Genomic DNA, 15734 nt, shown 5'->3' with positions numbered 1-15734 from the left:
CTTTACTGACACAAATGAAGTAGAATTGACAACAATTTCAATGACCTTTAATAATAAACTTCAACACAAAAAATATTTTTATTGGTTCAAGTCATAGCAATTTCATAAAATTAAAGAAAACACAGCCTTTTTAATGAATAACATAATCACAATATCCGTAATATTAAACTTTCAACAAAGGTTAAAGAAAAGAAGGGGCAAAAAAGCAGCAAAAGGGAAGTGTCAAGAAACATGGATGATGGTGCTGATGATGACAGTGGCAGTATTGGACTGAGTCAGCAGAGCAACAAGGAACACACTGATAACCAGCAGCCAAGTGATAAAATTAATGAAAACACAGTCATTTTCATGAATAAGGTAATAACAAAGCCAAATAATAAAAGCCAAATGATAGAATTAATGAAAACACAAGTTTTTTAATGAGCGAGATGATAACAGTATCCCTAATATCAATCTTTCATCAAAGGTTGAAGAAAAAAAGGAACAGAAAAGCAGTAAAAAGGAAGTGTCAGGAAACATGGATGAGGGTACTGATGACAGAGGCAGTGGTGGATTGAGTCAGCAGAACAACAGTGAACAAACTGATAAGCAGCAGGTTTCTATTATGGAGAATGAAGAGTCTGACAGGTAAGCCTACAGCAGTACTTAACAGTAGGTAATTATTCTTTTCCTATAAACAAATTCCAACTTGAGCTAATATTCCTGATTAATTTTATATTTTTATGAGAGAGAGTGAACCTTGCTTGGTAATTAGAAAAATGCAAATCAACAAACAATGAGATACCATTTTTAGAACTGATAATGATAACTATTTTATTAAAGAAAATAAAAACCAGAATTGGCGCGTGGGAGGAAAAGGCATTCTTGTGCACTATTGGGAGGTGAAATCAGTGCATCTTCTTTTGAAGGGTAATTGAGTTTCAAAATTTCAAGTATGTCATTCTTTTATCCCAATAGCTTCACTTTCAGAACTAGAACCTACAAGAAAACATGACTTGTAGGAACACACATGTATACATTCTAAGGACATTAATTATATATTATTATGTATATCAAGCATACAGTTGGTCATTATATGTATTATTTATATATATAAAAGCCTAAGCAACCGAATGACTGAATGGCCAGATGACTGATCGACAGGAGCTGTTCCTGGTGGCCAGTGGGCTCCCACAGCGGGATCACTGTTCAGCTGTCTGACCTGTCCCAGCAGCCCACCAGCCTGGTGGCAGCCACTCACTCCCTCAGTAGTCATGTAGGTCCAATCTCTGGAGAACGGGCCAGGCACTGATGGACCTGCACTGTTGGCACGATCCTGGCAGTGCCGCTGGCCTCCTGGAAGTCGGCCTCGGGCACCACAGCCACTTCCCCTCCCTGGAAGCTTGGCAAGGAAAAAAGATATACTAGTGAAAGCAGCTGTCAGGTGGCTCCCAACAACTGGTGCGAATGTCAGCAGGATGGATACGGATCCCAGGCCAGCAAGGGCACCCCACTGTCCACCCAGAGGACTGATCACTGATCGCATCCCAGCCCCCCCCCCCTGCCGCAATCCCCTTGGAAGGGGCGCCAGGTGCAGGGCTCATGGCTGGCGAGCACTGCTGCAGCTGTGTGAGCCTCTCCTGATTGGGACTGACTGGGCAGGTACAGCTGGGCCTGGATGAGCAGGAGCAGCAGGCAGGAGGGCAGGCAGCATTGGACTGCCAGTTTCAGCCCAATCCCAAGGCCACGCCAAGGGACCCCACAGGTGCACGATTCTGTGCACTGGGCCTCTAGTATATATATAAAATGTGACATAGATTTTAAAGATATATAATATACACATATGCATTAAGGATATTTATATAAATGTTACAAATATACATATGTATGTTAAGGATATTTATTACAACATTGCATACCAAAAAGTTGAAGATAGTATAAATAGCTATCTATAAGGAAATACTTTGTTATACCCATAAAATAATGTAGTATGCAGCCACTGGAAAAAAAATGAGGGTAGTTCTGGTCTACAGAGTACTGATTGTTAGACAATTGAAGTGTATTTATTTTTTTATTTTTTTTACATTTTTCCCCCTTTATTAATTAAGATATTATAAATGTGTCCTTATCCCCCCAATGTCCCCTTATCCCCCAATCCTGTCCTCACCCTCACCCTGGTTGTCCACATCCATCACTCATGCTTATATGCATGCATACAAGTCCTTTGGTTGATCTTTCACCCTCACCCCCACCCTCCCCTACCTTCCCTCTGAGTTTTGAGCATCTGATCAATGCTTCTCTGTCTCTACATCTGTGTTTGTTCATCGGTTTATGTTTTTCATTATAATCCACAAATGAGTGAGAGCATGTGATATTTATCTTTCTCTGACTGACTTATTTCACTTAGCGTAATGCTCTCTAGCTCCATCCATGCTATTGCAAATGGTAAGAGTTCCTTCCTCTTTACAGCAGCATAGTATTCCATTGTGTAGATGTGCCAAAGGTTTTTAATCCATTCATCTGCTGATGGGCACTTAGGCTGATTCCAAATCTTAGCTGTGGTAAATTGTGCCGCTATGAACATAGAGAAGCATATATCCTTTCTGATTGGTTTTTCTGGTTTCTTGGGATATATTCCTAGAAGTGGGGTCATTGGGTCAAATGGAAGTTCCATTTTTAGATTTTTGAGGAAACTCCATACTGTTCTCCACAGTGGCTACACCAGTTTGCATCCCCACCAGCAGTGAACAAGGGTTCCTCTTTCTTTGAATCCTCACAGCATTTGTCATTTGTTGATGATAGCCATTCTGACAGGTGGGAGGTGGTACCTCACTGTCATTTTTATTTGCATCTCTCACATGATTAGTGACTTTAAGCATGTTTTCATATGTCTCTCAGCCTTATGTATGTCCTCTTTCAAAAAGTATCTATTTAGGTCTGTTGCCCATTATTTGATTGGGTTGTTTATCTTCCTTTAGTTAAGTTGTATGAGTTCCCTGTAAATGTTCGAGATTAAACCTTTATCAGAGATATCATTGGCGAATATGTTCTCCCATGCAATGGGTTTTCTTGTTGTTTTGCTGATGGTTTCTTTTGCTGTGCAGAAGCTTTTTATTTTGATATATATAGTCCCATTTGTTCATTTTCTCTTTAGTTTCCATTGCCCTAGGAGCTGTGTCAGTGAAGAAATTCCTTCGGCATATAGCTGAGATTTTGCTACCTGTGGATTCCTCTAATATTTTTATGGTTTCCCATCTTACGTTTAAGTCCTTTATCCATTTTGAGTTTATTTTTGTGTATGGTGTAAGTTGGTGGTCTGGTTTCATTTTTTTGCATGTGTCTGACCAAATTTCCCAACACTATTTATTGAAGAGACTGTCTTGACTCCATTGTATGTTCTTGCCTCCTTTGTCAAATAATAATTGAGCATAGTGGTTTGGGTCGATTTCTGGGATCTCTGTTCTATTTCATTGGTCTATATGTATATTCTTGTGCCAGTGCCAGGCAGTTTTGAGAACAGTGGTTTTGTAATACAGCTTGATATCTGGTATTGAAATCCCTCCTACTTTGTTTTTCTTTCTCAGGATCGCAGCAGCTATTCATTTCTTTTTTCTTTTTTTATTCCAGATGAATTTTTGGAGGGTTCTGTCTAGATCTGTTAACTATGCTCTTGGTATTTTAATGGGGAGTGCATTTAATCTATAGATTGCTTTGGGTAGTATGGACATTTTGATGATGTTGATTCTAGCAATCTATGAACACGGTATGTTCTTCCATCTGTCTATGTCTTCCTCTATCTCTTTTTTTCAAAGTCCTGTAGTTTTCTGGGTAGAGGCCTTTTACCTCCTTAGTTAAGTTTATTCCTAGGTATCTTAATTTTTTGGTGCAATGGTAAATGAGGTTTGTTTTTTTTAATTACTTTTTCTGTAAGTTCACTATTGGCATAATAAAAATGCCATCGATTTCTTAGCATTAATTTTGTATACTGAAACATTGCCAAATTCATTTATTCGTTCTAATATTTTTTTGATGGAGTCCTTAGGGTTTTCTAAGTACAGTATCATGTCATCTGTGAATTATGACAATTTTCTTCTTCTTTTCCAATTAGGGTGCCTTTTCTTTCTTCTCCTTGTCTGATCGCTTTGGCTAGCACTTCCAGTACTATGTAGAACAGGAGTGGTAAAAGTGGGCATCCTGTCTTGTTACTGTTCTTAAGGGAAACGGTTTTAGTTTTTGCCCATTGAGTATAACATTGGCTGTAGGTTTGGCATATAAGGCTTTTATAATTTTGAGGTGTGATCCCTCTATCCCCACTTTGCCGAGCATTTTTAAAAATATATTTTATTGATTTTTTACAGAGAGGAAGGGAGAGGGATAGAGAGTTAGAAACATTGATGATGAGAGAGAAACATCCATCAGCTGCCTCCTGCACACCCCCTGCTGGGGATGTACCCGCAACCAAGGTTCATGCCATTGACTGGAATCAAACCTAGGACCTTTCAGTCTGCAGGCCGACACTCTATCCACTGAGCCAATCCGGTTAGGGCTTTGCTGAGTGTTTTTATCAGAAAAGGGTGTTGGACTTTGTCAAATACCTTTTCTGCATCCATCGATATGATTATGTGATTTTTGCTTCTCAATTTGTTTATGTGATGTATCACGTTTATTGATCTGCGGATATTGTACCAGCCTTGCATTCCTGGAATAAATCCCACTTGGTCATGGTGTATGATCTTTCTAATGTAATGCTGGATCTGGTTTATTAGCATTTTGTTGAGTATTTGAGCATCTATGTTCATCAGGGATATTGGCCTGTAATTCGCTTTCTTTGTGGTGTCCCTTTCTGGTTTTGGGATTAGGGTAATGCTGGCTTCATAGAAAGAGCTTGGAAGTGTGCCTTCCTCTTGAACTTTTTGGAATAGTATGAGAAGGATTGGCTTTCGTTCTTCTTTGAATGTTTGGTAAAACTCCCCTGTGAAGCCATCTGGTTCAGGGCTTTTGTTTGCTGGAAGCTTTTTGATTAGTTTCAATTTCATCAGTAGTTATTGGCCTATTCAGGTTTTTTGACTCTTCCTGGTTGAGTTTTGGAAGCTTGTATTTTTCTAGGAATGTGTCCATTTCGTTGAGGTTGTCCAGTTTGTTGGAGTAGAGTTGTTCATTGTATTTTTTGACAATACTTTGTATATCAGTAGGGTCAGTTGTTACTTCACCTCTTTCATTTCTGATTTTATTTGGGTCCTCTCTCTTTGCTTCTTGGTGAGCCTGGCTAGAGGTTCATCAATCTTGTTAATCCTTTCAAAGAACCAGCTTTTGGTTTCATTGATCTTTTGTATTGTGTTTTTTTTTTGTTTGTTTTTGTTTTTTTGGGTTTTTTTTTTTTTTTTTTTTTTTTTTTTGTCTCTATGTTTCTTTCTTTCTCCTCTGCTCTTTATTATTTCCTTCCTTCTGGATACTGTGGGCTTTTCTTGTTGCTCTCTTTCTAACTCTTTGAGTTGTAGAATTAGATAATTTATTACCAGTTTTTCTTGTTTTTTGAGGTTGGCCTGTAGAGCTATGAACTTCCGTATGAGGACTGCTTTAAATGTGTCCCATAGATTTTAGATTGTTGTGTTTTCATTGTCATTTGTTTCCAGGATGCTTTTTATTTCTTCTTTGATCTCTCTGGTGACCCAGTCATTGTTTAATAGCATGCTATTTAGCCTCCAAGTGTTAGATTTCTTTTTCAATGTTTTTATTGTGGTTGATTTCTAATTTTATGTCATTGTGATCTGAGAAGATGCTTGTTATGATTTCTATTCTCTTGAATTTGAAGAGACTTTTCCTGTTTCCTAATATATAGTCTATCTTTGAAAATGCCCCATGTGCACTGTAGAAGAATGTAGCTTTGGGGTGAAATATTCTGAATATGTCAATTAAGTCCATCTGATCTAGTGAGTCATTTAGGATTGCTTTTTCTTTGCTGATTTTTTGTTTAGAGGACTATCCAGTGGTGTCAGTGGGGTATTAAAGTTCCCTACTATGACTGTATTGCTATCGATCTCTCCCTTGATATCTTCCCAAAGTTGTTTTATGTTTTGGGTGCTCCTATATTGGGTGCATATATGTTTACCAGTGTTATATATTCTTGTTGAATTGCTCCCTTTAGTATTATGTAGTGGCCTTCCTTATATCTTATTATGGCCTTTATTTTGAGGTCTGTATTGTCAGATATAAGTATCGCAACCCAGCTTTTTTCTTATTTCCATTTGCCTGAAAAAATTTTTTTCCATCCCTTCACTCTCAGTCTGTGTGAATCCTTTGTTCTGAGGTGGGTCTCTTGCAGACAGCAAATATATGGTTCATGTTTTCTAATCCATTCAGCTACCCTGTGTCTTTTGATTGGAGCATTTAATCCATTTACATTTAATGTTATTATTGAAAAGTACTTGTTTGTGGTCATTTTTATCCTTTTTTTAAAAAAATTAAATCTTTATTGTTCAGATTATTACAGTTGTTCCTCTTTTTTCTCCCCATAGCTCCCCTCCACCCTGTTCCCACCCCATCCTCTACCCTTACCCTCCCCCCCCACTATCCTCATCCATAGGTATATGATTTCTGTCCAGTCTCTTCCCGCACCCCCCACACCCCTTTCCCCCTGAGAATAGTCAGTCCACTCCTTTTCTATGCCCCTGATTCTATTATATTCACCAGTTTATTCTGTTCATCAGATTATTTATTTACTTGATTTTGAGATTCACTTGTTGATAGATGTGTATTTGTTATTAATAATTTGTATCTTTACATTTTTCTTCTTCTTCCTCTTCTTAAAGGGTACCTTTCAGCATTTCATATAATACTGGTTTGGTGGTGATGAACTCCTTTAGCTTTTTCTTATCTGTGAATCTCTGTATCTGACCTTCAATTCTGAATGATAGCTTTGCTGGGTAAAGTAGTCTAGGTTGTAGGTTCTTTTTTTTTTAAATATATTTTATTGATTTTTTACAGAGAGGAAGGGAGAGAGATAGAGAGTTAGAAACATCAATGAGAGAGAAACATCAATCAGCTGCCTCCTGCACATCTCCTAATGGGGATGTGCCCACAACCAAGGTACATGCCCTTGACCGGAATCGAACTTGGGACCTTTCAGTTCACAGGCCGACACTCTATCCACTGAGCCAAACCAGTTTCAGCTAGGTTGTAGGTTCTTGCTATTCACCACTTTGAATATTTCTTGCCACTCCCTTCTGGACTGCATAGTTTCTGTTGAGAAATCAGCTGATAGTCATATGGTTACTCCCTGTAGGTAACTGAGTTTTTCCTCTTGGTGCTTTTCAGATTCTTTGTCTTTTGCTCTTGGCATTATAATTATGATGTGTCTTGGTGTGGTCTTCTTTGGATTCCTCTTGTTTGGGGTTCTCTGCGCTTCCTGGACTTGTAAGTCTATTTCTTTCACCAGGTAGGGGAAGTTTTCTGTCATGATTTCTTCTAATAGGTTTTCACTATCTTGCACTCTCTCTTCTTCTGGTACGCCCATAATTCTGATGTTGGTACACTTGAAGTTGTCCCAGAGGCTCCTTACACTATCTTCATATTTTTGGGTTCTTTTTTCTTTTTGTTTTTCCAGTTGGGTGTTTTTGCTTCTTCGTATTTCTAAACTATGACTTAATTCTTGCGATCCTCTAGTATGCTGTTGGAACTCTGTATAATATTCTTTAATTCAGTCAAGTATGCTTAATTTCCAGTTGGTCCTTGTTCATATCCTCGAGAGTCTCACTAGATTTCTTGAGGGTCTCACTAAATTTATCAGCGGTTTCTAGAAAATTCTTGAAAAACCTTATAAGTGTGGTTTTGAACTCTATGTCCAGTAGTTTGCTTTCCTCCATTTCTGTCATTTGTGACCTGTTTCTTTGTCTCCACATTTCTTATACTTCCCTGTGTTGATAGAGTGGCTTTCTGTGCTAGGTGTCCTATGGGGCCCAGTGGCTCAGCCTCCCCAATTACCTGAGGTGGACACTTTTGGTGCACTCCTTTGTGGGCTTTGTGCACAGTCTTGTTGTAGTTAAGCCTTGATTGTTGTAGGTATCACTGGGAGGAATTGACCTCCAGGCTAATTGGCTTTGAGAATCAGCTGTGTCTGCAGTGGGAGAACTTCTGTGCTGGAGATGCCCTTCTGGGGAAGGACTTGCTTCAGTGGGGCTTTGGTGCTCACTGTGTCTGCCCCCTGAGTGTGTCCCTTATGGATCTGAGGAGTTGTAATCTGGATGGTCCCACTCTGACCACTGGGTGCAGTGGCTCTTGGATCTCTAAGGAGGTGCTAATTTAGCTTTTGCCTGAGGCTACCCAGCAGGAGCTATGGAGATATCTGAAGATTCCTCTTCTTTGTTTGGGATTTGGAGGTGCCCAGATGAGGCCCAACTGTGAAGCAATGCAAGCTGCTGCGGGGCCTTGGGCCTTCTTTTGGAAGTTCTGGGACTCTCTGACCCAGCTGCAGTTTGTTAGGTAATTTTCAGATTGCAAAGGGCCAGGCCTTTCATAAGCAAAAGCCTCTGCTAACAGCTTGGGTGGACTGGCGTCTCAATGAAGCAACAAGGCAAAGCAAACAGCTATGGCTGAAACTCAGTCCTACCCTAAGAGACCCTGTGTCTCAGTGTCCCAGTAAGGTAATCGCTGGAAGCACCTCTGAGAGAAAGCTGCCCTCGAGTTCCCCCCGCTGCCAGACAGTCCAGTTTCTCCCCGTATGAGTCTGGGTCCCCAGAGACTCGCCTGGAACTGGAGTTCAGAGCAGTAGGGAGCTTGAGACTCCTTCCAGATTGAAAAAGACAACTGTGTCCTCAGTTGCCAACCCTTTCCACGTGCGCCTCTGTCCCTCTGCACTTTATTTCCACACCTCCTGTGAGTCTCAGTGTGCTTTTCTCTTTCCTTCTAGTTGTAGAATTTCCACTCAGCCAGCCTTCTTGTGATTCTGGATGATGTCCTTTTTGTCTTTTAGTTGTATTTTTGAATTTGTTGTGGGAGGCATCAATTTCCCGTGTTTACCTATGCCGCCATCTTGGTTTCTCGTCATTTTTATTCTTAATGTTTGTGCTTCTTCTTGTCTTTTTTTCGTCTTTTTACAGCAGTCCCTTTAGGCTTGGTAGTAATAAACTCTCTTAGCCTTTTTTTTTTTGTCTGTGAAGCTCCTGATTCCACCTTCAATTTTGAATGATAGCCTTGCTGGGTATAGTGTTCTTGGATTCATTCCCTTGCTCTGCATCACTTTGTATATTTCATTCCATTCCCTTCTTGCCTGGTGTGTTTCTGTTGAGAAGTCAGCTGATATTCTAATAGGAGATCCCTTGTAGGTAACTTTCTGTGTTTCTCTGGCAGCCTTTAAGATTCTTACTTTGTCGTTGGTGTTTGCGAATTTAATTGTGATGGGTCTTGGTGTTGGTCTTTTGGGGTTCATCTTGTTTAGCACTCTATGTTCTTCTTGGACTTGTGTAGCTTTTTTCTTGCCAGTATCAGGGAAGTTTTCTGTCATTATTTCTTCAGACAGGTTTTCTATTCCTTGCTTCTCCTCCTCTCCTTCTGGTACCCCTATTAAGCAAATGTTGTTTCATTTTGCATTGTCCCAAAGCTCCCTTAGGCTCTCCTCTTGCTTTTTAAGTTTTTTTCCAGTTGCTCCTGTGTTTGTGTGGTTTTTTCCTACCTTGTCTTCTAATTCACTGATGTGGTCCTCAGCCTCTTCTAGTCTGCTTTTTAAGCCTTCCATTGTGTTCTTTATTGCAGCTATGTCGTTCTTCATTTCCTCTTGGTTCCTTTTCATGTTGGTGACATTCTCATTCAGCTCCTTATGATTCTCATTGAGTTGTGTGTATTTGTCATCCAGCCCTTTGAGCATCCTTATAACTATTATTCAGAATTCTTTCTCTCATAAGTTAGTAGCCTCAATTTCATTTAATTCCCTTTCTGGTGATTTTTCTTTCCTTTGTGGGTTGCTTTTTTATCTTCCCATGTTTTGCTGTAATGTTTTAATTGTAGCTCAGATTGCTTTGCTACCCAGTTTCTTTTGGGTGTGGTGCTACTGGTGTGACCTCTCAGGTCTCCTGGGCTTGGTAGTCTAGAGTAGCTCCCTACTTGAGCTATTTGGGTTCTCTTGATGTAGGCCTGCGAGCTGGAAATGCACAACTGAGGTGTCTAGAAGTCAGCAGCTGTGGAGGGGGTGTTCCAATTTTTGCTGTCTTATGCCCTTGGTTGAAATCACGTGTGCCCAGCAGGGACTCACAGTGGTACCCAGGAACCACCTATTGGGGTGTTGGGGCTCAGGAGTCCTCTATTCTGGCAAGGCATGACTATGGTGTCCAAAGTTCTGTAGTTGTGGGGTGGGCAGACAAAGCTTTTGCTGCTGCCTTCATGGTTGGGAACATGTGATCCCAGCGGCACTTCACAGAGGCACCTGTGGTGTGTTTGCCAGCAGGGTGTACTGACACACTCTGAAGGGCCCTGGCACTGAAGCCACTGGATTGCAGTGTCTGTGGGCAAGTATCCCAGAAGAGGGGATTCAGTGTTTCTACAGCCCAGCAGCGCACCCCTGTTTGTTTAAATGTGTGTCCAGCAGGGCTCACAGCGGGGCCCCAGGGCTGCCTGTGGAGCAGTGGCCTTGGGAGAACTGCACGCTGGAAAAGCATGCAACTTTAGTGTCCAGAGATCTGCATTTGTGCGGTGGGGAAACTCAATTTTTGCTGACGCACCTGTGGTGGATAGGTGCGTGTTCCCAGTGGTGGCACACAGGAGCGCCCGCCCTGAGTTTGCTAAGACAGGCACACTGAAGCACTCTGAAGGGCCCTGGCATGCTTAATCGAGGCATCTTTGGGCAGGTATCCAGGATGGGTGAATTCAGAATTTCTACTGCCCAGGGGAGTGAGTCCCTATTTGTCCAAAATCGGACCCAGCGGAGGCTCACTGAGGCTTCCCAAAGTGCCCTGTGGATAGGTGGGCTCAGGGGGAATGAGCAACTGTGGCAGTGCATCTGCCAGAGGCGCTGACCTCTGATGCACTCTGAGGGGCCCTGGCACTGAGGGGCCCTGGTACTGAGAGGCCCTGGCGCTAAAGTTGTGCAGCTGGGTGTGTGGGCAGTTATTCAGGCAGAGGGAATTCAGAATTTCTATTGGGGGGCAGTGCGCCTGTGTCTGTACAAAATCACACCCAGCTGGGGCTCACAGTGACTCCTAAGAGAAGTTTATGGAGTGGTGTGCCTTGGAGACCTGCTCACTGGAGATGCATGAATGCAATGTTGGAGGTCTGCCACTGGGGAGGGGGCAGCTGCACTTACTGCTGCAGGCGCAGTGCTCCTTTAGAGGTGGAAATCCCAGGGTCTGCGAGTCTGCAGGTATGGCAGCAGGATTTTGGCTGGAGTGGCTGCCGGTCACAGACAGTGTCCAAGGCCTATCTGGGTGGTGGTGCTGATGAGTTCCTAGAAGAGGCCACTCTCCCTTTCAAGATGGCCTGGGCTCCCAGTCCAAGTCCTGCAGTCTGGGGAGTGCCCGCAGGGGTGGTAGTCTCTCCCTGTCCCAGAGAGCCTGGTCTGCCAGCCTCTGCTGCTCCTGCCAGATTTAACTGTCCCTCCCTCACTCACACACATACCACACACATCCACACACTCTCCTTTCATACCCTCACTCACTCACTTCCTATCCCTCACCTCCATCCTGCCAGCGGCCATCTTTTTCTTCACTCCTGTTATTCCTGCTTTGCTGAAGTGTATTTAAAGTATTGGGTTTAATGTCACGTCTTAGACAAATTTTGTGAGGATACTTTTAATACCTGCTCAATTATGATAGAAACTTATATGCTACACTCTCACTCTACTTTGTTTCCATCTAAATTACTAGCTACTAGCTTTTTGTGCTTGTCCCTAATTCCTGAGTGTTCAAATATTGGACCCTCAAATTAATCTGAAAGCCCAGGGATTTCACAAGGCAATTTGTCCCATATATTATATACAAATTTCAGAATATTGAGTAAAAGCTATTAAGCACATCAAGGGATTAATCTGCTAGATCAGGAGTTGACAAACTTTTTTGGTAAAGGGCCAGACACTCAGTATTGTGGGCTTCATGAACCATCGGGTCTCTGAAATCTGTCATAGACACTAGATAAACCAAGGTGCTCCTAATGTCGTGAATCTTTTTGAAAGGTACCATGAGTGCATGCCTTTATCCTTCTTTTTTAAAGAGAATACATTTCGGTATGTACCTCACCCAATTTTTCAACAGGGACTGCATATTACAAAATTTACAAAAATTCAGTTTATAAAGTAAGAATATTACATGCATGTTTCCCCCTTTATTTCAATTACACAATTTTAATATGATTGATTACAGTGTACTTTGTACATTTGAGTAGTATATTCTAGAGTTGGATGATTTGCATCCAGAAAGAAATCCTTCTGTCATCTTTGTAAGCCTGAGAAACATGATAATAAGATTAGTGAATATTATATATCTAGAAAAAATCATGGCATCTTTTAGGTGTATAATTTTGTGAATTTATTATGTAACACTAGACTGGCATGTTTTACACCATATAGTGCCACAGGTGTGTAATTAAAAAACTTTCAAGTACTACAAAAATACTTCATAGTCGCTATGGAAGGATTGAAAGCTACAGCTAAACATGAAGCAGATGAGATCATCCAGGGCTGTGCCATTTAGCTACAAAGTCCTGAAAACAATGATCTATACTCACTGATTCTAATTTCCCTTCCATGCACTCTTGAGCCCACTCTAGTAATTTTCAGTCCCACCTCGTCTCCAAAATTGTTTTTCGCAAGGTTAGTACTTGTTTTCCTCTAATAAATCTAGACATAATGTTTTAGGCCTGGTTTTACATAACCTATCAGCAATAGTTGACCCAATGGAAAACTCTCTTTTTTCATTTGTCTCTTAGAACTTTGAGTTTTCAGTGGGGAGGGGGAACATAATCACCTGGATTCCTCCTTGCCTTTCCTAGTCTGTCCTTAGTCTGGTTTCTCCTCATTTCCCTCCTTTTACACATGCAAGTGTCCCAGGATACAGGCTTTGATCTTTTTTCTAATGACTTTTACTTCCTTGTATATACTAATGATCTTCAAATTTATATCTCCAGACCAAACCTCTCTCCTCAATGTCAGACCAATATATCAAATTGCCTACTTGATATCTTTTTTTTTTAATAGCCATTGGGTGTTCCAGACATAAGATCTCCAAAATTGAACTATTGATCTTCTTTCTCATACTTGCCCTTCATGTGGTCTTTCTTGTGTGAGTTAATGACAGCTCTTCCAATTGCTCTGCCAAAAACTTGGGTTCAAACTCAACTGCTATCTTTCTCTTTATCTTAAACCTCACATCAAATCTGTCAGCAACTCTTGTCAGGTTATCTTCAAATTAAAGAGAGACCCCAATGTCCAATGTAAGGGACTAATTCAGGCAAGGAGGTGTCCCAAAGCCAAAAGTCTGTTATATATAATAAAGTAGGTTTTCTGAATGTGTATGTGAAAAAACTGACAAATTAGTTTACCTGCTTTTACTTTTGTAGACACGTTTGTTTAAAATTAAGTGTGAATGAAAAGTTTAGTTTCACAGAAAAATTTTCTATAGATATTATTGCTTATGTATTTACCATAGTTTTGAGACTGTGATAAGTATGCAATCTAAATTAAAATAAACATTTTTCCAAAAATACACTTTAGTTATATTTAACTAAAAAATAAATAATATTTTTAAAAACAAAACAAAATTTAAATTTTATAAGAACAGAAGAAAGTTTTCCTATATAATCATCTTTGGATGATGATATACCCAGCCACTCCCGTTGTGGTGTGACGTTAATGATCGATGTTGAGGCGCTTGCTTTAGGTAATCCTGCCTTGAAAAACCTGTCAAGTTTAGTTTGAACTTTTGAAGTCTGCTGTTTTTTTATAATTAACTCCCTAATATTTCAAAAATGGGTGTAATAGAGCTGCATTTCATTATCTGATGAATTGCCAATAAGTGTTATTAGATCATGGAGATGAGATCCAAGCACTAATAACTTTATATTTGGGCATGTTGTTTCTTCTTCCTCCTTATCGTCACTTCTACCCTCATCTTCCCAGGTCATCACCTAATCTGCTATTTCACTTTCAGTCCGTGTGGTACCCAGGGTCACCTTCATCTTCTTCTAACCACTGTAATCATCTTCCTCAGCTACTTGTCCACCAATATTCTGTGTTGTCCCACAGTAATGAGTAACCTCTACACCTTCTAAATGCAAGTCTCTCTTCATTGTCAAGCCAATTCTTCCAACCAGTTTCCAATGTTTGCACTTTCACTTCTTTTCATGCTGCATCAAAAGTTAAAAATTGCTGATTTTAAAGGGTAACTCTTTAAAATGGTAAGTTTTGTAAGATACGCTGTCCAGTTGTATGTTCATCATTACCTTCTGTCTGCAATACAACCACTACTTCCTCTAAAAATTTTTTGCGGTATATTCATTTAGTTGCCAGAATTATCCCCCAGGTCCATGGGCTGGATATGTGATGTATTTTTTGGCAAAAACATACATCTAAATCTGCCATCCTCTGAACAGAAAGTATTTTTGGATGGATGAGCAAGAGCATTGTCTAAATGCAATAAACATTTTGCATCCTCTGGTGGTATTCTAACCTCTTCACCTTGAAACTTCCTGACTGCAGGTAAAAATGCTTTCAAAATCCACTCTTGCAAAATGTCTGAGTTGAGCCATGCCTTTTTAGAGTTGCCATACAAAGGAGGCAGATGATTCATTCTATTTTTTAAAACTCTAGGTTTATGAGTTTTTCCAGTGATTACAGGTGTCAGTTTACTAGGACGTGACCCATCTGTGTGGGCACATAGCAGTGCCAAGATCCTGTCCTTGCTGACTTTTCTTCCCATGTCGGTTTCCGCTATTGGCAGACTGGTGTGTTTTCAGGCACAGAAGCCGGAACAAACCACTTTTGTCAGCATTGTAAACCCGAGGCTGTAGTGGCATTGCATTATTTATACGTTCTATTAATTTTTGCCTAAATGGTTCAGACTCTTCTGTTGGAGCACTTAAATTTTCACCGTAAATTCATTTTCTCATAATTTCATGCCTTTTGTGAGAGCGCCCAAGCCACCCATCACTTGCTTTGAATGGTGTGTTCATATGATTTGCAAACTAAACTGCTGCAGATCTCAATTCAGCTGCCTGCACCGGGCCCACAGGAAAGCCGTTGTGTGCACACTTCAACAATGCTTCCTCAACTGAAGTGTCACCAGCCCATTCATTTGCTTTCTGGCGCCAATTTCATCAGTTTCCCATGTTTTCTGTGATTGGTGTTTACCCTGTACCACATATTAACATATTTTTTTATTTCGTCTTTGTTTTGTTGTTAACCCTCACTCAAGGACATTTTTTCCACTGATTTTTTAGAGAGAGTGGAAGTGAGGGAGGGAGAGACAGAAACCTCCATGTGAGAGAAGCACAGCTAGTGGACCAGGGCTGGGGATGGAACCTGCAACCCAGGTATGTGCCCTTGATCAGGAATTGAATCTGTGATCTTTTTGGTGCGCAGGCCGGCGCTCTCACCACTTAGCCACAATGGCCAGGGTCATCTTTGTTACTTTTTAATGTCAAATACAGTTTGCTTTTTTTTATGCCATGTTGCTGACACGGATGAACACACCCACTCCTGACTCTTCTAATTTGCAGTTTAGCGTTAAATTAAGTCCTTTCCTTTTGTTTATATTTTAAGGTGAGGGTTGGAATGATGT

The 15734-nt window shown here is 40.7% G+C and overlaps 1 protein-coding gene across 1 annotated transcript in view; it reads left to right on the top strand.

Annotated features, from left to right (window-relative positions):
- Positions 1 to 231: 231 nt before the first annotated feature.
- Positions 232 to 15734, top strand: part of LOC132233749 (DNA ligase 1-like) — a 46956-nt gene continuing 31453 nt past the window's right edge. The window contains exons 1-2 of the mRNA XM_059694961.1: positions 232 to 357; positions 467 to 627. Coding sequence (XP_059550944.1) covers positions 232 to 357; positions 467 to 627 — 287 coding nt within the window. The remainder of the gene's footprint in view (positions 358 to 466; positions 628 to 15734) is intronic.

This window comes from Myotis daubentonii, chromosome 1 (genome assembly GCF_963259705.1).
Source record: "Myotis daubentonii chromosome 1, mMyoDau2.1, whole genome shotgun sequence".
NCBI lineage: Eukaryota > Metazoa > Chordata > Mammalia > Chiroptera > Vespertilionidae > Myotis > Myotis daubentonii.
The sequence above is the reverse complement of the archived record's forward strand: the minus strand, read 5'-3'. Positions and strand labels throughout refer to the sequence as shown.